This window comes from Salmo salar, chromosome ssa14, assembly GCF_905237065.1.
Source record: "Salmo salar chromosome ssa14, Ssal_v3.1, whole genome shotgun sequence".
Classification (NCBI taxonomy): Eukaryota; Metazoa; Chordata; class Actinopteri; order Salmoniformes; family Salmonidae; genus Salmo; species Salmo salar.
Window position 1 is genome coordinate 46,817,373 of NC_059455.1, and position 23,871 is coordinate 46,841,243.

General features: G+C 42.6%; 1 protein-coding gene across 2 annotated transcripts in view; it reads left to right on the forward strand.

The window, feature by feature from the left end:
- LOC106569811 (vasoactive intestinal polypeptide receptor) overlaps positions 1 to 23,871 on the forward strand; it is a 103,152-nt gene that overhangs the window by 50,962 nt on the left and 28,319 nt on the right. For both annotated transcript variants that reach the window (XM_014141442.2, XM_014141443.2), the window contains exons 4-6: positions 4,120 to 4,232; positions 5,512 to 5,609; positions 23,137 to 23,266. In XM_014141442.2, coding sequence (XP_013996917.1) covers positions 4,120 to 4,232; positions 5,512 to 5,609; positions 23,137 to 23,266 — 341 coding nt within the window. The remainder of the gene's footprint in view (positions 1 to 4,119; positions 4,233 to 5,511; positions 5,610 to 23,136; positions 23,267 to 23,871) is intronic.

A 23,871-nucleotide genomic window follows, 5' to 3' on the forward strand; every position in this document is an offset into this window, starting at 1 on the left:
ACCCTTTCCCTGTGTGTCCCCATAGACCGTACTGTAAACCCTTTCCCTGTGTGTCCCCATAGACCGTACTGTAAACCCTTTCCCTATGTGTCCCCATAGACCGTACTGTAAACCCTTTCCTTGTGTCCCCATAGACCGTACTGTAAACCCTTTCCCTGTGTCCCCATAGACCGTACTGTAAACCCTTTCCCTGTGTGTCCCCATAGACCGTACCCTAAACCCTTTCCCTGTGTCCCCATAGACCGTACTGTAAACCCTTTCCCTGTGTCCCCATAGACCGTACTGTAAACCCTTTCCCTGTGTGTCCCCATAGACCGTACTGTAAACCCTTTATCTGTGTGTCCCCATAGACCGTACTGTAAACCCTTTCCCTGTGTGTCCCCATAGACCGTACTGTAAACCCTTTCCATGTGTGTCCCCATAGACCGTACTGTAAACCCTTTCCCTGTGTGTCCCCATAGACCGTACTGTAAGCCCTTTCCCTGTGTGTCCCCATAGACCGTACTGTAAACCCTTTCCCTGTGTGTCCCCATAGACCGTACTGTAAACCCTTTCCCTGTGTGTCCCCATAGACTGTATACTGTAGACCCTTTCCCTGTGTGTCCCCATAGACTGTATACTGTAGACCCTTTCCCTGTGTGTCCCCATAGACTCATTACTAGACGATGGCATCTTGGTCTCTGAGGAATGGTCCTGGGTAATTTAAGAAACAGATGGGGTTTAGGGTGGCAGGTAGCCTAACCGAAAGGTTGCTGGTTTGAATACCCGAACCAACAAGGTGAAAAATATGCCGATGTGCCCTTGAGCAAGGCACGTAACCCTAATTGATCCAGGGGTGCCGTACTACTATGGCTGACCCTGTAAAACAACACATTACACTGCACCTATCTGCTGGATGTGACAATACCGCTTTTTTATTTATTTGTATTTTTACACACACACACACACACACACACACACACACACACACACACACACACACACACACACACACGGAACCTGTAAGCCTTAGTGCAAAACAGGGGCCATCATATCCCCTCCAGACAGTAAAGACTTCAATTTGCTGAAGTGGAGTGTGTTCCAGTGAGACTCTCTGTGTAATATAATTGGATCTGAATAAAAGGAAGGAAAAGTTGCGCCTCTGATATCTAAAGACGAAAAGAAACACTAGTATTTCACCAAGAATGTTTCTTGTTTTTGTGCTCCTTGGAGCCGACTGTTGTGTTGATCAGTGGAGTGGGAAGGCTGAAGAGATTTCACAACACTTGGTTTGATTCCTTTGAAGATTGCATAATACAGAAAGATACAGAAAAAAAGATACAGGAAAAAAAAAATGTCAGAGTTGGGCTCTGTTGAACTATTGTAATTTAACTTGATTGAGCTGAACATATGGAAACGTATTGTTTTGGTTTTGGAAATCACCTGTAAATTACTGTACATTCTGTTACCTACACTGTAAAAAAAAAGTTATTATCACAGTAAATTACTGTATAATCAACATTAACATACTGTATAAACTGAATACAGTAGATTACCGTTAAAGACATTGCATTGTGTGAAAAATGTAATGGCCGGGAAATATATTTGATGTATTTAGGACATGGCCATAAAATCATGCTACATAAGACACAGTAGTGCTTCACTTACTGTATTTTGGAATATTCAAAATAGAATGCAATACAAAAAAGAACAAAGTCCAAGCTCATCCTCAGAAGCAAGAGAGAAAATGTTTTTTTGTTAGTTTTTTTTGCAAATTGTAATTATACATTTTATATTTTAGTCTTTGTTAATTGGTACCTGTTTTGTTATTTTATATGCATTGCTTTGTTTGTAGCCATGCTATTTTTATATTAAAGCAAACATATATCATTACAAAGGCACATCAACCAAATAAATCATTATCGATTGTTATAAGTAATCCAAATCAATCATTATCGATTGTTATAAGTAATCCAAATAAATCATGATCCATTGTTATAAGTAATCCAAATAAATCATTATCGATTGTTATAAGTAATCCAAATAAATCATGATCCATTGTTATAAGTAATCCAAATCAATCATTATCGATTGTTATAAGTAATCCAAATAAATCATGATCCATTGTTATAAGTAAACCAAATAAATCATTATCGATTGTTATAAGTAATCCAAATAAATCATTATCGATTGTTATAAGTTATCCAAATAAATCATGATCCATTGTTATAAGTAAACCATGCACAAGCATAATATGAGCTACATGTAAAACACTGGCCCCTTGGAAAAATTTGGTGAATTGCAACATCACTTAGCCTGAATTCAAACAACTCTCCCCCTTCCCCACACCTTACAATAGATTACAATAACAGTAATGGTACCATCAATGGATTACAGTAACAACGTTGGTAACCATAAAACAGTTTTGTTTACGGTAACTTACTGGCAGTCAGTTAACTGTAAAACAATTGTAATCATTATCAAAGTTCCCTGCATGCTGTAATGCAGGTAGATTGTTTGACAATTGTTTTTCATATCTGTGTTTTATCTGTGTTTTTGATTGATTAATTAATCTTATAATACACAAAGATAAATAACATAACTAGGTAAGGTTGCAAAATTCTGGAAACTCCCAGGTTTTTCCAGAAATCCCAGTTGGATGATTCTTCCAGGACTTCTGAAAGTTTTGGTAAAGTTAACAGAAATTTGCAGCCCTAATAGCAGGCATGATGTGGCCTGTAAATCCTGAGTTTCAGACCACTGTATAAGAGTAAAACTATAAGGCCTTATGAAATATGGCATAATGAAATATGTATTGTGTTAAAGCAGTGGTATTCAATGTCAGGGGAGGAACTGCAGTGAGGTCGCCAAAATAAATGTACAATTTTTTGGGGGGGGGACCAAAATAAAATAAGAGTACAAATTATTGTATGGGAAAGGGAAAGGGAAATGGAAAGGGGGATACCTAGTCAGTTGTACAACTGAACGCATTCAACTGAAATGTATATTCCGTATCTAAGCCAACCCCTCTGAATCAGAGAGGTGCGGAGGGCTGCCTTAATCGACATGCACGTCATTGGCGCCTGAGGAACAATGGGGAACAATGACAAGGTAAAAATCTGTTGCCTTGCTCAGGGGAAGAACAACAGATTTTTACCTTGTCAGTTCGGGGATTCTGGACAATTCACAAAAGTTTTAGAGTACAAAAGTACATTTATTTATTGGTTTCTTTCATTTTGATAAGAGATGAAAATGTAATTAATTGAAGGTTATTTGTTGATGTAAAAATCAAAATGTACAGATTTTAAGGCTGTGTCATTAGATTTGGGTTGGGGTCCAGAGAAATTCTGCCAGAATTTAATTTTAATGACAACTTATTCACTTAGAATCTCACTTGGCCAAAAGACTGAACAAGGATTACTGCAACAACTATGTCTCTGTCACTAACAAAAACAGTCATGGGTGGTAACTCTACAATTAATTTTAAAGGCAAGGCACTGGGAAATATGCAAATAAGTCTTTACAGGAAGAGTATGTTACTGTAAAATGACTACAGTAGCATTATTGGTACTGTAAATAAATTACAGTAACATTATTGAATACTGTAAAATATAGTACGTAACATACTGCTCCTTTTTTACAGTGACTTACAGGTAACTGGCTGCCAGTAAGTTACTGTAAAAACAAGTACAGTGTAGGTAACCTGTTATAACTGTCCGCTCTGTCGTCTAGGTAACCTATTACACCTGCCCCCTCTGTCGTCTAGGTAACCTGTTACACCTGTCCTCTCTGTCGTCTAGTTAACCTGTTACACCTGTCCTCTCTGTCGTCTAGTTAACCTGTTACACCTGTCCTCTCTGTCGTCTAGTTAACCTGTTACACCTGTCCTCTCTGTCATCTAGGTAACCTGTTACACCTGTCCTCTCTGTCATCTAGGTAATCTGTTTTACCTGTCCTCTCTGTCATCTAGGTAACCTGTTACACCTGTCCTCTCTGTCATCTAGGTAACCTGTTACACCTGTCCTCTCTGTCATCTAGGTAACCTGTTACACCTGTCCTCTCTGTCATCTAGGTAACCTGTAACACCTGTCCTCTCTGTCATCTAGGTAACCTGTCACACCTGTCCTCTCTGTCATCTAGGTAACCTGTCGAAGACCTGCACCAGTGATGGCTGGTCTGAGGTTAGCCCTGCTTCCTATGCACTGAATTGTGGGTACAACGCCAACGTCACCAAAGTTGATGATGATGACACGGTAGGTATGGCAACCAGTGTCTTTTTTACAGATCCATCGATACATTTCTAATCATTATTGACCAACGCTCATAAATCAGCGACCTTTGTATTTGTGTAACGGTGATAACAAGACAATGGCTTTTACTTTACGATAAAGAAGTGTTTAGGTCCCCAAGCTAATGCCCAGGCTTCAGCTCAGCGGGCTAAAATGGTCTGGTGGTGCACAGACAGCCTGGATTCAAACTGAGTCGGCCACATAGAGCTACAATACCAACAGACGTCCATGTTACTCCCTAGAGTAAAGGAGCATGTATGAAGGCTACATTTGAAATGGCACTAAATTCCCACTACAGTAAGGAATAGGGTGCCCTATGGGCCTGGTCTAAAGTAGTGCGCTACTGTAGGGAATAGGGTGCCCTATGGGCCTGGTCTAAAGTAGTGCGCTACAGTAGTGAATAGGGTACCATTATTAGGGCCTTGTGTTTTGCACAATCATATGACGTAACTAGATTGTATCCTGTATGTTAAGCCTCATCCAGAAATTAGAATTACATCAAAAAGAAAAGTGATTGTCGGAGGAAGGTGCTCAACCATTATAGATTTGCCCATGTGTTAAATCTAGAATTTCGGGCTCCCGAGTGGCGCAGCGGTCTAAGGCACTACATCTCAGTGCTAGAGGTGTCACTACAGACACCCTGGTTTGAATCCAGGCTGTATCACCACCGGCCGTGATTGGGAATCCCACAGGGCCGCGCACAATTGGCCCAGCGTCGTCTGGGTTTGGCCACCATTGTAAATAAGAATTTGCTCTTAACTGACTTGCCAAGTTAAATAAAGGTTAAATAAAATAAATAAAAATCATCCTTATTGCTAGATAAAAAAATGTACGTATACATTAATTAAATACATGCATTGATTCTTGAAGAATATAACATGATTCTTGAAGAATATAACTTGATTCTTGAAGAATATAACTTGATTCTTGAAGAATAAAACTTGATTCTTGAAGAATATGAGCTTAGTTCAACTGTCGTACCCCATCAGAACCTAAAATATAAACTTGTTTATAAAAATATATAATTTTGTACTGTATATCATGGATGGTCAGTCTTTCCTTCCATAGCTCTGTCTATGAATTTGAGAGTGGTTAAATTTCTCCAGGCCCATCTTTCAGCTTTTTACCAAAACAGAGGTAGGTTGACCTCTTTTGTTATTGTTGTAATTTTCGGATTTTAGCTTTGAACGTGAGATGTGAGCGGTAACGTGTTTTAATGTGTCTCCTTGTGTGTTTCTCTCAGGAGGAGTTCTACTGGGCAGTGAAAGTAGGCTACACTATCGGACACAGTCTCTCTCTCATCTCCCTCACTATCGCTATCGTCCTACTCTGCACTTTTAGGTAGGATTCTTTACTGTGCTTACATCACCAGCTGCTCAATAGCTTATCTAGAGCAGCGTGGGAGTGTTTACATATGGAACAGCAAAGACTCTAAGGATGTTTTTCCTCTGCATATATTAGGCACGGTGGTTTGCGATTTAAGACTAATGTTTTTCTTTTAAATCTGTACAACTTTTTTTTTTTTAAATGCATAGTATTGCCTATGAATGTGTTGTCAATGCCTTTTGTAGGATTCTTCCTTTAAAGAAAAATAAGTATCTGACGACCTAACGTGGTTTGAGATGAACATGAATTTCTCTGGTCCCTACTGTTGCAGTCATGACGCAAGTGTCGCTATGCTGTCAAATCCTCCCACATGATTCTAGTTTAGTGTCACTATGCTGTCAAATCCTCCCACATGTTTCTAGTTTAGTGTTGCTGTGCTGTCAAATCCTCCCACATGTTTCTAGTTTAGTGTTGCTGTGCTGTCAAATCCTCCCACATGTTTCTAGTTTAGTGTCGCTGTGCTGTCAAATCCTCCCACATGTTTCTAGTTTAGTGTTGCTGTGCTGTCAAATCCTCCCACATGTTTCTAGTTTAGTGTCGCTGTGCTGTCAAATCCTCCCACATGTTTCTAGTTTAGTGTTGCTGTGCTGTCAAATCCTCCCACATGTTTCTAGTTTAGTGTTGCTGTGCTGTCAAATCCTCCCACATGTTTCTAGTTTAGTGTTGATGTGCTGTCAAATCCTCCCACATGTTTCTAGTTTAGTGACGCTATGTGGTCAAATCCTCCAACATGTTTCTAGTTTAGTGTTGCTGTGCTGTCAAATCCTCCCACATGTTTCTAGTTTAGTGTTGATGTGCTGTCAAATCCTCCCACATGTTTCTAGTTTAGTGGTGCTATGCTGTCAAATCCTCCAACATGTTTCTAGTTTTGTGTTGCTGTGCTGTCAAATCCTCCCACATGTTTCTAGTTAAGTGGTGCTATGCTGTAAAAAACATCCAACATGTTTCTAGTTTTGTGGTGCTATGCTGTCAAATCCTCCCACATGTTTCTAGTTTAGTGTTGCTGTGCTGTCAAATCCTCCCAAATCCTCCCACATGTTTCTAGTTTAGTGTCATTATGCTGTCAAATCCTCCAACATGTTTCTAGTTTAGTGTTGCTGTGCTGTCAAATCCTCCCACATGATTCTAGTTTTGTCGCTATGCTGTCAAATCCTCCCACATGTTTCTAGTTTAGTGTTGCTGTGCTGTCAAATCCTCCCACATTCTTCTAGGTTAGTGTCACTATGTTGACAAATCCTTCCACATTCTTCTAGTTTAGTGGCGCTATGTGGTCAAATACTCCCACATGTTTCTAGTTTAGTGGCGTTATGCTGTCAAATCCTCCCACATGTTTCTAGTTTAGTGTCGCTGTGCTGTCAAATCCTCCCACATGTTTCTAGTTTAGTGTCGCTGTGCTGTCAAATCCTCCCACATGTTTCTAGTTTAGTGTTGCTGTGCTGTCAAATCCTCCCACATGTTTCTAGTTTAGTGTTGCTGTGCTGTCAAATCCTCCCACATGTTTCTAGTTTAGTGTTGCTGTGCTGTCAAATCCTCCCACATGTTTCTAGTTTAGTGTTGCTGTGCTGTCAAATCCTCCCACATGTTTCTAGTTTAGTGTTGCTGTGCTGTCAAATCCTCCCACATGTTTATAGTTTAGTGGCGCTATGTGGTCAATTCCTCCCACATGTTTCTAGTTTAGTGTTGCTGTGCTGTCAAATCCTCCCACATGTTTCTAGTTTAGTGTTGCTGTGCTGTCAAATCCTCCCACATGTTTCTAGTTTAGTGTTGCTGTGCTGTCAAATCCTCCCACATGTTTCTAGTTTAGTGTTGCTGTGCTGTAAAATCCTCCCACATGTTTCTAGTTTAGTGATGCTATGCGGTCAAATCCTCCCACATGTTTCTAGTTTAGTGTTGCTGTGCTGTCAAATCCTCCCACATGTTTCTAGTTTAGTGGTGCTATGCTGTCAAATCCTCCAACATGTTTCTAGTTTTGTGTTGCTGTGCTGTCAAATCCTCCCACATGTTTCTAGTTAAGTGGTGCTATGCTGTCAAAAACCTCCAACATGTTTCTAGTTTTGTGGTGCTATGCTGTCAAATCCTCCCACATGTTTCTAGTTTAGTGTTGCTGTGCTGTCAAATCCTCCCAAATCCTCCCACATGTTTCTAGTTTAGTGTCATTATGCTGTCAAATCCTCCAACATGTTTCTAGTTTAGTGTTGCTGTGCTGTCAAATCCTCCCACATGATTGTAGTTTTGTCGCTATGCTGTCAAATCCTCCCACATGTTTCTAGTTTACTGTTGCTGTGCTGTCAAATCCTCCCACATTCTTCTAGGTTAGTGTCACTATGTTGACAAATCCTTCCACATTCTTCTAGTTTAGTGGCGCTATGTGGTCAAATACTCCCACATGTTTCTAGTTTAGTGGCGTTATGCTGTCAAATCCTCCCACATGTTTCTAGTTTAGTGTCGCTGTGCTGTCAAATCCTCCCACATGTTTCTAGCTTAGTGTTGCTGTGCTGTCAAATCCTCCCACATGTTTCTAGTTTAGTGTTGCTGTGCTGTCCTTTCCTCCCACATGTTTCTAGTTTAGTGTTGCTGTGCTGTCAAATCCTCCCACATGTTTCTAGTTTAGTGTTGCTGTGCTGTCAAATCCTCCCACATGTTTCTAGTTTAGTGTTGCTGTGCTGTCAAATCCTCCCACATGTTTCTAGTTTAGTGTTGCTGTGCTGTCCTTTCCTCCCACATGTTTCTAGTTTAGTGTTGCTGTGCTGTCAAATCCTCCCACATGTTTCTAGTTTAGTGTTGCTGTGCTGTCAAATCCTCCTACATGTTTCTAGTTTAGTGTTGCTGTGCTGTCAAATCCTCCCACATGTTTCTAGTTTAGTGTTGCTGTGCTGTCAAATCCTCCCACATGTTTCTAGTTTTGTGTTGCTGTGCTGTCAAATCCTCCCACATGTTTCTAGTTTAGTGTCATTATGCTGTCAAATCCTCCAACATGTTTCTAGTTTAGTGTTGCTGTGCTGTCAAATCCTCCCACATGTTTCTAGTTTAGTGGTGCTATGCTGTCAAATCCTCCAACATGTTTCAAGTTTTGTGTTGCTGTGCTGTCAAATCCTCCCACATGTTTCTAGTTAAGTGGTGCTATGCTGTCAAAAACCTCCAACATGTTTCTAGTTTTGTGGTGCTATGTTGTCAAATCCTCCCACATGTTTCTAGTTTAGTGTTGCTGTGCTGTCAAATCCTCCCACATGTTTCTAGTTTAGTGTCATTATGCTGTCAAATCCTCCAACATGTTTCTAGTTTAGTGTTGCTGTGCTGTCAAATCCTCCCACATAATTCTAGTTTTGTCGCTATGCTGTCAAATCCTCCCACATGTTTCTAGTTTAGTGTTGCTGTGCTGTCAAATCCTCCCACATTCTTCTAGGTTAGTGTCACTATGTTGACAAATCCTTCCACATTCTTCTAGTTTAGTGGCGCTATGTGGTCAAATACACCCACATGTTTCTAGTTTAGTGGCGTTATGCTGTCAAATCCTCCCACATGTTTCTAGTTTTGTGGTGCAATTGTCACGTCCTGGCCAGTATAAGGTTAATTGTTTTTGTAGTTTGGTCAGGACGTGGCAGAGGGTATTTGTTTTATGTGGTTCGGGGTGGTGTGTTTGTGTAAAGGGTGTTTGATTTAGTATTTCTGGGTTTTTGGTTGATGGTCTATGTGGTTGTATTCTATGGTTAGTCTGGTGTGTGTGTTTCTATGTTTGGTTAATTGGGGTTGGGACTCTCAGTTGAAGGCAGGTGTTGTCTATCTGCCTTTGATTGAGAGTCCCATATATTAGGGTGTGTTTGTGTGTGTGATTTGTGGGTGATTGTTCTGTGTTGAGCCTATGCTAGCCAGACTGTCAGTTTATCGTTCGTTTTCTTGTTTGTTGTTTTTGTATTCGTGTTGATTTAATTAAATGTTCAAAATGAACAACTGCACACCTGCTGCGTATTGGTCTACCTTTTCTGATGACGATTTCGCATTATCGTCAGAAGACGAAGATACTTATGACAGAATTACCCACCGAAAACGGACCAAGCAGCAGAGGAAGGAGAGGCACCAGGAGAAGGACTCATGGACTTTGGAGAAGATGGAGAGGATCGTTCAGGATTCCTGGAGATGGGAGGAATTACTGGACGAAGGTGAACCATGGGCTCAAGCTGGGGAGTATCGCCGCCCGCAGTGGGAGATCGAGGCGGCGAGAGCTGAGAGGCGCTGGTACGAGGCAAGGGAGCGCAACGGACACGGGAGGCAGCCCCACAATTTTTTTGGGGGGGGGCACACGGGGGAATTGGTGGAGTCAGGTGGTAGACCTAAGCCAACTCCCCGTGCTTACCGGAAGCAGCGTGGTACTGGTAAGACACCGTGTTATGCTGTGGAGCGCACGGTGTCCCCAGTGCGCGTTCAAAGCCCGGTGCGCTACATACCAGCCCCCCGCAAGTGCCATGCGAGTGCAGGCATCGAGCCAGGGCGGATGGTGCCAGCTCAGCGCGTCTGGTCTCCAGTGCGCCTCCTCGGTCCAGGTTATCCTGCGCCGGCGTTGCGCACTGTGTCTCCAGAGCGCTGGGAGGGTCCAGTTCGCCCAATGCCTGCTCTCCGCCCGTGCCGGGCCAAAGTGGGCATTCAGCCTGGAGTATGGGTAAAGTGTGTCCGTACCAGAACTCCAGTGCTCCCCCACAGCCCGGTTTATCCTGTGCCTCCTCCTCGGACCAGGCCTCCAGTGGGTCTCCCCATCCTGGTCCGTCCTGTGCCACCTCCCAGGAATAGGCCTCCAGTGGGTCTCACCTGTCCAGAGCTGCCCGCCAGTCAACAGTCGTCAGAGCTGCCCGCCAGTCAACAGTCGTCACCAGAGCTGCCCGCCAGTCAACAGTCGTCACCAGAGCTGCCCGCCAGTCAACAGTCGTCACCAGAGCTGCCCGCCAGTCAACAGTCGTCACCAGAGCTGCCCGCCAGTCAACAGTCGTCACCAGAGCTGCCTGCCAGTCAACAGTCGTCACCAGAGCTGCCCGCCAGTCAACAGTCGTCACCAGAGCTGCCCACCAGTCAACAGTCGTCACCAGAGCTGCCCGCCAGTCAACAGTCGTCACCAGAGCTGCCCGCCAGTCAACAGTCGTCACCAGAGCTGCCCGCCAGTCAACAGTCGTCACCAGAGCTGCCCGCCAGTCAACAGTCGTCAGAGCTGCCCGCCAGTCAACAGTCGTCAGAGCTGCCCGCCAGTCAACAGTCGTCAGAGCTGCCCGCCAGTCAACAGTCGCCAGAGAGGTCAGACTGCGCTGAACTGCGGGAGTGGCCAGACTGCGCTGAACTGCGGGAGTGGCCAGACTGCGCTGAACTGCCGGAGTGGCCAGACTGCGCTGAACTGCCGGAGTGGCCAGACTGCCCTGAACTGCCGGAGTGGCCAGACTGCCCTGAACTGCCGGAGTGGCCAGACTGCCCTGAACTGCCGGAGTGGCCAGACTGCCCTGAACTGCCGGAGTGGCCAGACTGCCCTGAACTGCCGGAGTGGCCAGACTGCCCTGAACTGCCGGAGTGGCCAGACTGCCCTGAACTGCCGGTGTGGCCAGACTGCCCTGAACTGCCGGAGTGGCCCGAGTGGCCCGACTGTCCCGAATTGCCAGACTGCCCAGACTGTCCCGAATTGCCAGACTGCCCAGACTGTCCCGAATTGCCAGACTGCCCAGACTGTCCCGAATTGCCAGACTGCCCAGACTGTCCCGAACTGCCAGACTGCCCCGACTGCCCCCCGGCGATGCCAGACTGGCCCGACTGCCCCTCGGCGATGCCAGAGTGGCCCGACAGCCTGGAACGGCCGGAACCAGAGCCACCTCCAGAAATAGGTGGGTTGGGGAGGGGGGGTGTAGCACAGTGCCGTCGTTGACGGCAGCCACCCTCCCTTCCCTCCCTTTAGAAAAGGGGAAAAAAAAATGTTGGTGTTGCTTGGGGTTATTTTTTAAGGTGCTTCTGGGGTAGCACCTTTAAGGGGGGGGGTACTGTCACGTCCTGGCCAGTATAAGGTTAATTGTTTTTGTAGTTTGGTCAGGACGTGGCAGAGGGTATTTGTTTTATGTGGTTCGGGGTGGTGTGTTTGTGTAAAGGGTGTTTGATTTAGTATTTCTGGGTTTTTGGTTGATGGTCTATGTGGTTGTATTCTATGGTTAGTCTGGTGTGTGTGTTTCTATGTTTGGTTAATTGGGGTTGGGACTCTCAGTTGAAGGCAGGTGTTGTCTATCTGCCTTTGATTGAGAGTCCCATATATTAGGGTGTGTTTGTGTGTGTGATTTGTGGGTGATTGTTCTGTGTTGAGCCTATGCTAGCCAGACTGTCAGTTTATCGTTCGTTTTCTTGTTTGTTGTTTTTGTATTCGTGTTGATTTAATTAAATGTTCAAAATGAACAACTGCACACCTGCTGCGTATTGGTCTACCTTTTCCGATGACGATTTCGCATTATCGTCAGAAGACGAAGATACTTATGACAGCAATGCTGTCAAATCCAACCACATGTTTATAGTTTAGTGTCACTATGTTGTTAAATTCCTCCCACATTCTTCTAGTTTAGTGTCACTATGTTGACAAATCCTCCCACATTCTTCTAGTTTAGTGTCACTATGTTGACAAATCCTCCCACATTCTTCTAGTTTAGTGGCGCTATGTGGTCAAATACTCCCACATGTTTCTAGTTTAGTGGCGTTATGCTGTCAAATCCTCCCACATGTTTCTAGTTTAGTGGCACTATGTTGTCAAATCCTCCCACATTCTTCTAGTTTAGTGGCACTATGTTGACAAATCCTCCCACATTCTTCTAGTTTAGTGGCGCTATGCTGTCAAAATCCTCCCACATGTTTCTAGTTTAGTGGCACTATGCTGTCAAAAACCTCCCACATGTTTCTAGTTTAGTTGCGCTATGCTATCAAATCCTCCCACATGTTTATAGTTTAGTGGCACATTACTGTCAAATCCTCCCACATGTTTATAGTTTAGTGGCACAATGCTGTCAAATCCTCCCACATGTTTCTAGTTTAGTTGCGCTATGCTGTCAAATCCTCCCTTATGTTCTAGTTTAGTGTCGCTATGCTGTCAAATCTTCCCACATGTTTCTAGTTTAGTTGCGCTATGCTATCAAATCCTCCCACATGTTTATAGTTTATTGGCACATTACTGTCAAATCCTCCCACATGTTTATAGTTTAGTGGCACAATGCTGTCAAATCCTCCCACATGTTTCTAGTTTAGTTGCGCTATGCTGTCAAATCCTCCCTTATGTTTCTAGTTTAGTGTCGCTATGCTGTCAAATCTTCCCACATGTTTCTAGTTTAGTTGCGCTATGCTGTCAAATCCTCCCAAATGTTTTTATTTTAGTGGCGCTATGCCGTCAAATACTCCCACATGTTTCTAGTTTAGTGGAGCAATGGTGTCAAATCCTCCCACATGTTTCTAGTTTAGTGGAGCAATGCTGTCAAATCCTCCCACATGTTTCTAGTTTGGTGATGCTATGCTGTCAAATCCTCCCACATGTTTCTAGTTTAGTGGCACTATGCTGTCAAATCCTCCCACATGTTTCTAGTTTAGTTGCGCTACGCTATCAAATCCTCCCACATGTTTATAGTTTAGTGGCACATTACTGTCAAATCCTCCCACATGTTTATAGTTTAGTGGCACAATGCTGTCAAATCCTCCCACATGTTTCTAGTTTAGTTGCGCTATGCTGTCAAATCCTCCCTTATGTTTCTAGTTTAGTGTCGCTATGCTGTCAAATCTTCCCACATGTTTCTAGTTTAGTTGCGCTATGCTGTCAAATCCTCCCAAATGTTTTTATTTTAGTGGCGCTATGCTGTCAAATACTCCCACATGTTTCTAGTTTAGTGGAGCAATGCTGTCAAATCCTCCCACATGTTTCTAGTTTAGTGGAGCAATGCTGTCAAATCCTCCCACATGTTTCTAGTTTGGTGATGCTATGCTGTCAAATTCTCCCACATGTTTCTAGTTTAGTGGCGCTATGTGGTCAAATCCTCCCACATGTTTCTAGTTTAGTGGTGCTATGCTGTCAAATCCTCCCACATGTTTCTAGTTTTGTGGTGCTATGCTGTCAAATCCTCCCACATGTTTCTAGTTTAGTGACGATATGCTGTCAAATCCTCCCACATGTTTCTAGTTTAGTGGCACTGTGCTATCAAATCCTCCCACATGTTTATAGTTTAGTGGCGCATTACAGTCAAATTCTCTCACATGTTTATAGTTTAGTGGCACAATGCTGTCAAATCCTCCCACATGTTTCTTGTTTAGTGGCTCTGTGCTGTTAAATCCTTCCACATGCTTCTAGTTTAGTGGCGCTATGCTGGTAAATCCTCCCACATGTTTCTAGTTTAGTGGCGCTATGCTGTCAAACCCTCCCACATGTTTCTAGTTTAGTGGCGCTATGCTGTCAAATCCTCCCACATGTTTCTAGTTTAGTGGTGTTATGCTGTCAAACCCTCCCACATGTTTCTAGTTTGACCAGCTGTTTTCAGCAACTGATATTTTTGAATTCGGTTGTCAAATTGGCAGGTTTGATAGCACAAACTATTTTGCTAGCTTCTAGCCTTGTGTTTTGATATGCAATGCGATCTCCTCTTAACGACCAGTGTTTGTATTTTGTATTTATTATGGCTATACAACTTTTAAGACATTACAATACATTCACAACATATTTCCCAACAAATTAAGTGTGTGTCCTCAGACCCCTACTCTACTACCACATATCTACACAAAATCCATGTGTACGCGTGTGTATAGTGCGTATGTTATCGTGTGTGTGTATGCATGTGTCTGTGCCTATGCTTGTGTTGCTTCAGAGTCCCCACTGTTCCATAAGGTGTATTTTTATCTGTTTTTTAATCTAATTTTACTGCTGGCATGAGTTAATTGATGTGGAATAGAGTTCCATATAGTCATTGCTTTATGTAGTACTTTGCACCTCTCATAGTCTGTGCTGGACTTGGGGACTGTGAAGAGGTTTCTGGTGGTATGTCTTGTGGGGTATGCATGGGTGTCCGAGCTGTGTGCCAGTAATTCAAACAGACAGCTCAGTGCTCTGCTCAACGTGACAATACCTCTCATTAATACAATAAGTGATGAAGTCTCTCCTCCACTTTGAGGGATTGACATGCATATTATACATTTTTTTTAAATGTTTTATTATTTTATTACACCTTTATTTAACCAGGTAGGCTAGTTGAGAACAAGTTTTCATTTACAACTGCGACCTGGCCAAGATAAAGCAAAGCAGTGTGACACAGACAACAACACAGAGTTACACATGGAGTGAACAATAAACAAGCCAATAACACAATAAACAAGTCAATGACACAGTAGAAAAAAAAGAAATTCTATATACAGTGTGTGCAAAGGCATAACGAGGTAAGCAAAAAATAGTCCATAGGAGCGAATAATTACAATTTAGCAGATCAACACTGGAGTGATAAATGAGCATATGATGATGTGCAAGTAGAAATACTGGTGTGCAAAAGAGCAGAAAAGTAAATAAAATAAAAACAGTTTGGGGATGAGGTAGGTAGATTGGGTGGGCAATTTACAGATGGACTATGTACAGCTACAGCGATCGGTTAGCTGCTCAGATAGCTGACGTTTAAAGTTGGTGAGGGAAATAAAAGTCTCCAACTTCAGTGATTTTTGCAATTCATTCCAGTCACTGGCAGCAGAGAACTGGAAGGAAAGGCGGCCAAATGAGGTGTTGGCTTTGGGGATGATCAGTGAGATATATACCTGCTGGAACGTGTGCTACGGGTGAGTGTTGTTATCGTGACCAGTGAACTGAGATAAGGCGGAGCTTTACCTAGCATAGACTTATAGATGACCTAACTAATGTTAGCTCTCTGTGTACATCTAAGGACCAGCCGTGCTGCAATGACCTGATCTGTTGCGTGTCCTGACTTCTAGCTGTGCCAGTCTAAATAGGGCATCATCAGCTCATTGTTATGGATGTATCCAAATGACTGTCAATAGAAAACAGCTACATTGCTGTTATTCTGTCTGCAGAGGTCGTGACTGTATTAGCTGTAGCTAGCTGGCTAGCTAGCAAGCGAGGGATAAGAACATTGCCAGCGAAAATTGCAACGGAACATAAAGAACAAATGATTGGGTCACATCCATAAATATCGAACTAATAAAACTAACCACTGGGTCACTTCCATAAATATCAAACTAACTACTGGGTCACTTCCATAAATATCAAACTAACTACTGGGTCACTTCCATAAATATCAAACTAACTACTGGGTCACTTCCATAAATATCAAACTAACTGCTGGGTCACGTTCATTAATATCGGAATAACGACTGGGTCAAGTCAATAAATATAAAACTAATGACTGGGTCACGTCCATAAATATCGGACTAACGACTGGGTCAAGTCAATAAATATCAAAGTAACAAATGGGTCACGTTGTAACGTTCGTCGTAAGGAGTGGACCAAAATGCAGCAGGTAAAGTGCTCATCTTCTTATTTATTAAAGGTAAAACACTTAAACAAAACAAACGCCGAAAACAGTCCCGTAAGGTGTACAGACTAAACAGGAAACAACCACCCACAAACACAAGAGAAAACTAACCCACTTAAATATGGCCTCCAATTAGAGGCAACGACAACCAGCTCCCTCTAATTGGAGGTCCTACCAAAACCCCAACATAGAAATAGAAAAACTTGATAAAAACATAGAAATAGAAAATGTAGAACATAAACCAAAAAACCCGAACCACACAAAACAAACACCCCCTGCCATGCCCTGACCAAACTACAATAACAAATAACCCCTTTTACTGGTCAGGACATGACAGTATCGCCCCCAAAGGTGCAGACCCCGAATGCACCTAAACACAAAAACCCCACAAAAATAACCCCAAACTTAAAGGGAGGGAAGGGAGAGTGGCCACTGTCAATGACGGCTCCCGTGCTACACCCCCCCCAATCCTCCAACTATGGAGGTGGCTCTGGCTCCGGCCTTAGTCCCCATTCTAACCAGCCCACCCCCGCTGAAGGCTCAGGGCTGTAGACCACTGCTGAAGTTCTGGGCTGAGGTGCTTCGCTGGAGACCTCGGGCTGAGGTGCGTCGCCGGAGACCTCGGAGCGTCGCCGGAGACTCAGGGCTGAGGAGCGTCGCCGGAGACTCAGGGCTGAGGAGCGTCGCCGGAGACTCAGGGCTGAGGAGCGTCGCCGGAGACTCAGGGCTGAGGAGCGTCGCCGGAGACTCAGGGCTGAGGAGCGTCGCCGGAGACTCAGGGCTGTGGAGCGTCGCCGGAGACTCAGGGCTGAGGAGCGTCGCCGGAGACTGAGGGCTGAGGAGCATCTCTGCAGGCTCCAGACTGTGGGCCGTCTCTGCAGGCTCCGGACTGTGGGCCGCCTCTGCCGGCTCCGGACTGTGGGCCGCCTCTGCCGGCTCCGGACTGTGGGCCGTCTCTGCCGGCTCCGGACTGTGGGCCGTCTCTGCCGGCTCCGGACTGTGGGCCGTCTCTGCCGGCTCCGGACTGTGGGCCGTCTCTGACAGTCACGTCCATAAATATCAAACTAACGACTGGGTCACATACATAAATATCGGAATAACGACTGGGTCACGTCCATAAATATCAAACTAACGACTGGGTCACATCCATAAGTATCAAACTAACTACTGGGTCACGTCCATACATATCAAACTAATGACTGGGTCACGTCCATACATATCAAACTAACTACTGGGTCACATCCATACATATCAAACTAACGACTGGGTCACATCCAGAAATATCAACCTAACGACTGGGTCACATCCATAAGTATCAAACTAACGACTGGGTCATGTTCATAAATATCAAACTAAGGACTGGGTCACGTCCATAAATATCGAACTAAGGACTGGGTCACGTCCATAAATATCGAACTAAGGACTGGGTCACGTCCATAAATATCGAACTAAGGACTGGGTCACGTCCATAAATATCAAACTAACGACTGGGTCACGTCCATAAATATAACTAAAGACTGGGTCACGTCCATACATATCAAACTAACGACTGGGTCACGTCCATAAATATAACTAAAGACTGGGTCACGTCCATACATATCAAACTAACGACTGGGTCACGTCCATAAATATAACTAACGACTGGGTCACGTCCATAAATATAACTAAAGACTGGGTCACGTCCATAAATATAACTAACGACTGGGTCACGTCCATAAATATAACTAACGACTGGGTCACGTCCATAAATATAACTAACGACTGGGTCACATCCATAAATATAACTAACGACTGGGTCACGTCCATAAATATAACTAACGACTGGGTCACATCCATAAATATAACTAAAGACTGGGTCATGTCCGTAAATATCGTACTAATCAAACTAAGGACTGGGTCACGTCCATAAATATTGAACTAATGACTGGATCAAGTCAATAAATATCGAAGTAACAAATGGGTCACGTCCAGAAATATCAAACTAATGACTGGGTCACGTCCGTAAATATCGAACTAATCAAAGTAACGACTGGGTCAGCCTCATGTGTGATGTGTGCTCCCCCTCCGGCCTCTAGGTCACCAGGCTGCTCGTTATGGCGCACAACTGTCACCATCGCGCATTAATGACACTCACCTGGACTCCATCACCTCCTTGATTACCTGCCCTATATGTGTCACTCATTTTGGTTCCTTCCCCAGGCGTCATTGTTTCTGTTTCATGTCTGTGTGCTGTTTGAGTTTCTTGTTTTGTATTATCTTCCGTTAATTTATTAAAACACTCACTCCCTGAACTTGCTTCCAACTCTCAGCGCACATCATAACAGTCACGTCCGTACGTATATCGAACTAACGACTGGGTCACATCCATAAATATCAAACTAAGGACTGGGTCACGTCCATACATATCAAACTAACTACTGGGTCACATCCATAAATATCAAACTAAAGACTGGGTCACATCCATACATATCAAACTAACGACTGGGTCACATCCATAAATATCAAACTAACTACTGGGACACGTCCATAAATATCAAACTAAGGACTGGGTCACATCCATAAATATCAAACTAACTACTGGGTCACATCCATAAATATCAAACTAACTACTGGGTCACATCCATACATATCAAACTAACGACTGGGTCACATCCATAAATATCAAACTAACTACTGGGTCACGTCCATAAATATCAAACTAACGACTGGGTCACATCCATAAATATCAAACTAACTACTGGGTCACGTCCATAAATATCAAACTAACGACTGGGTCACATCCATAAATATCAAACTAACTACTGGGTTACATCCATAAATATCAAACTAACGACTGGGTCACATCCATAAATATCAAACTAACTACTGGGTCACGTCCATAAATATCAAACTAACTACTGGGTCACATCCATACATATCAAACTAACTACTGGGTCACATCCATACATATCAAACTAACGACTGGGTCACATCCATACATATCAAACTAACGACTGGGTCACATCCATACATATCAAACTAACTACTGGGTCACATCCATAAATATCAAACTAACGACTGGGTCACATCCATACATATCAAACTAACGACTGGGTCACATCCATACATATCAAACTAACGACTGGGTCACATCCATACATATCAAACTAACGACTGGGTCACATCCATACATATCAAACTAACGACTGGGTCACATCCATACATATCAAACTAACGACTGGGTCACATCCATAAATATCAAACTAAGGACTGGGTCACATCCATACATATCAAACTAACTACCTGGTCACATCCATACATATCAAACTAACGACTGGGTCACATCCATACATATCAAACTAACGACTGGGTCACATCCATACATATCAAACTAACTACTGGGTCACATCCATACATATCAAACTAAGCGAACTGAAGGCTGGGTCGCGTCTCTAGCAACCAAAAGATGAGAGAGCATGATTTTCCTTATATAAATGAAACCATCAACAAACAAATGTTAGTATTGTTTTCTTTGGCAACTGTGGTATAAACGGGATAAACACCTCCGTTCTCTACATTACTGTAGTATAAGCGGGATAAACCCCTCCGTTCTCTACATTACTGTGGTATAAGCGGGATAAACGCCTCCGTTCTCTACATTACTGTGGTATAAGCGGGATAAACACCTCCATTCTCTACATTACTGTAGTATAAGCGGGATAAACCCCTCCGTTCTCTACATTACTGTGGTATAAGCGGGATAAACACCTCCGTTTCTACATTACTGTGGTATAATCGGGATATACACCTCCGTTCTCTACATTACTGTAGTATAAGCGGGATAAACCCGTCCGTTCTCTACATTACTGTAGTATAAGCGGGATAAACACCTCCGTTCTCCACATTACTCTGGTTTAAGCGGGATAAACCCCTCCGTTCTCTACATTACTGTGGTATAAGCGGGATAAACACCTCCGTTCTCTACATTACTGTAGTATAAGCGGGATAAACACCTCCGTTCTCCACATTACTGTAGTTTAAGCGGGATAAACCCCTCCGTTCTCTACATTACTGTAGTATAAGCGGGATAAACCCCTCCGTTCTCTACATTACTGTGGTATAAACGGGATAAACACCTCAGTTCTCTACATTACTGTGGTATAAGCGGGATAAACACCTCCGTTCTCTACGTTACTGTAGTATAAATGGGACAAACACCTGCGTTCTCTACATTACTGTAGTATAAGCAGGATAAACACCTCCGTTCTGTACATTACCTTGCATCGTCCATTATTAATATACAGAACAGGTGCGTTTATCCCTTAGTTATGGCACGTTATGCAGAAGAATCTCTTACAGCTAGCTCATTCAAGCTTTGGGACGATAACCCCTGCCTCTTTTACACAGGCAGCATTGCACAGTATGTCCTTTTGGTCAGTTTGATGATGATTTTATGGTGTCTTCTACACCCCATTTAACACTACGACACCTGGGTAGAACAGGTTTTCTAAATGCCATAATGTGGCGTTGTACCATCTCTCAAACACACTGGAGTGGTTAACAAAAGGACATATCCTGTCATAAACTTCACTACTGTAAGTGATCCTGTGGTACACACACAAAGACACTCACACACTGAGAGGAAGGATGAGAAGAGGGGTGAGAGGAAGGGTAAGAGGAGGGCTGAGGAGGGGGGAGAGGAAGACAGAGAATGACAGAGTTCTGATCATTAATTAAAGGTTAAGTGGCCTGGCTTCCCAGTAGGCCTTTTAAAGCATCACACACTTCATTTAACTGTGTGTGTGTGTGTGTGTGTGTGTGTGTGTGTGTGTGTGTGTGTGTGTTTGTCTTGGTAAACAGTGAGTGATGTGTTTACTCCAAGGGGTCTTACGATGCAATGGCAGATGCCCCTAACTAACATATTTCTGGCCTGAGCAACAGTTTGGAGGGTCAGAGCATCACAGGTGTACGGAACACACAGTGTTGTTTATATAAAGTAGACTTTGTGACACAATACTCTGACAACAGGGGAAGCTGCCTTGTCTGTCACCACACTTTTACACCCACTATGCTCTGATCATTTGAACCCCAATCTGATCGTCATTTCTGTTACAGGTTCTTATAGTTTTAACCCCAATCTGATCAACACTTCTGTTATATGTTCTTATAGTTTTAACCCAAATCTGATCGTCACTTCTGTTATATGTTCTTATAGTTTTAACCCAAATCTGATCGTCACTTCTGTTATATGTTCTTATAGTTTTAACCCAAATCTGATCGTCACTTCTGTTATATGTTCTTATAGTTTTAACCCCAATCTGATCAACACTTCTGTTAGAGGCTCTGATCATTTTAACCCTAATCTGATCGTCACTTCTGTTATTTGTTCTTATAGTTTTAACCCCCATCTGATTATCACTTCTGTTATATGTTCTTATAGTTTTAACCCAAATCTGATCGTCACTTCTGTTATATGTTCTTATAGTTTTAACCCAAATCTGATCATCACTTCTGTTATATGTTCTTATAGTTTTAACCCAAATCTGATCGTCATTTCTGTTATATGTTCTTATAGTTTTAACCCCAATCTGATCAACACTTCTGTTAGAGGCTCTGATCATTTTAACCCTAATCTGATCGTCACTTCTGTTATTTGTTCTTATAGTTTTAACCCCCATCTGATTATCACTTCTGTTATATGTTCTTATAGTTTTAACCCAAATCTGATCGTCACTTCTGTTATATGTTCTTATAGTTTTAACCCAAATCTGATCATCACTTCTGTTATATGTTCTTATAGTTTTAACCCCAATCTGATCAACACTTCTGTTAGAGGCTCTGATCATTTTAACCCTAATCTGATCGTCACTTCTGTTATTTGTTCTTATAGTTTTAACCCCCATCTGATTATCACTTCTGTTATATGTTCTTATAGTTTTAACCCAAATCTGATCGTCACTTCTGTTATATGTTCTTATAGTTTTAACCCAAATCTGATCGTCACTTCTGTTATATGTTCTTATAGTTTTAACCCAAATCTGATCAACACTTCTGTTATTTGTTCTTATAGTTTTAACCCAAATCTGATCATCACTTCTGTTATATGTTCTTATAGTTTTAACCCCAATCTGATCAACACTTCTGTTAGAGGCTCTGATCATTTTAACCCTAATCTGATCGTCACTTCTGTTATTTGTTCTTATAGTTTTAACCCCCATCTGATTATCACTTCTGTTATAGGTTCTTATAGTTTTAACCCCAATCTGATCGTCACTTCTGTTATAGGTTCTTATAGTTTGAACCCCAATCTGATTATCACTTCTGTTAGAGGCTCTTACAATACAATACAATATTTGCCAACATGAAGACTTAAGTCTGGGAAATGTTAGTCACAGTGGTAGTATTGAAGGGAATAAACAGGACAACATATTATCAAATGTACAGTATTATAAGTGGTTTTGGAAATGTTACTCAGAGGTGGTATTCCATTTGTATAATACCTATAACACAAAGAAAATGAAGGGAAGCATGACGGACATGCTGCCTTATCAAATAATGCCTGAATACCTTGGTTTTGGAAATGTTTGGTCACGGTGGTAGTACTATACTGTCATACCAAGCAGAAAGGCAGTAACTGCTCATAGCTTTTAACTGAGAAAAATGGCTTTTTATTTACCTTGGTTTCACAGTAACTTTATGCAGTTACTGCTAACATGACCCCTAATTTTCTCCAAAACACAATACAATAGAGGCAGGATACTTGTCCACATGATTAAGCATGTATTTAATGTATCAAAAAAATGACGTTAACTCATTTTAGACCAAATGAGCAGTTATTGCCCTTTTTCCTTAGTAGGGCAGTATAGTTGTCTAATGTCTGTCAAAAATGTAGTCCTGTAATAAATGTAAAAGGAAATAAAATAGGATGATATGATCAAATAAATGTGATATAACTGCTATAAACTGATATGCATATTTGTAATGTTGTTCAACAGGAAGTTGCACTGCACCAGAAACTACATCCACATGAACCTGTTTGTGGCGTTCATACTGAAAGCCATTGCCGTGTTTATCAAAGATGTGGTTTTATACGAAGTCGGGGAGTCCGACTGTCAACCTGAAACTGTGAGTCCATGTTGTTTTGTTGTGCTACTTGTTACCATAGAGACCTGGGTCAAAATTGAACATGTCTAATACTTAAGCTGCGCAAATTAAATACTTGAAAGTAATGTACGTACAGTGAGTGTACAACACGTTAGGAAACACCTTCCTAATATTGAGCTGCACCCTCTTTTAGAGGGAGGGATTCAACAACACAGTAACTACAGAATGCTTCACCTTGTTTAGAGGGAGGGATTCAACAACACAGTAACTGCAGAATGCTTCACCTTGTTTAGAGGGAGGGGTTCAACAACACAGTAACTACAGAATGCTTCACCTTGTTTAGAGGGAGGGATTCAACAACACAGTAACTACAGAATGCTTCACCTTGTTTAGAGGGAGGGGTTCAACAACACAGTAACTACAGAATGCTTCACCTTGTTTAGAGGGAGGGGTTCAACAACACAGTAACTGCAGAATGCTTCACCTTGTTTAGAGGGAGGGGTTCAACAACACAGTAACTACAGAATGCTTCACCTTGTTTAGAGGGAGGGATTCAACAACACAGTAACTACAGAATGCTTCACCTTGTTTAGAGGGAGGGGTTCAACAACACAGTAACTACAGAA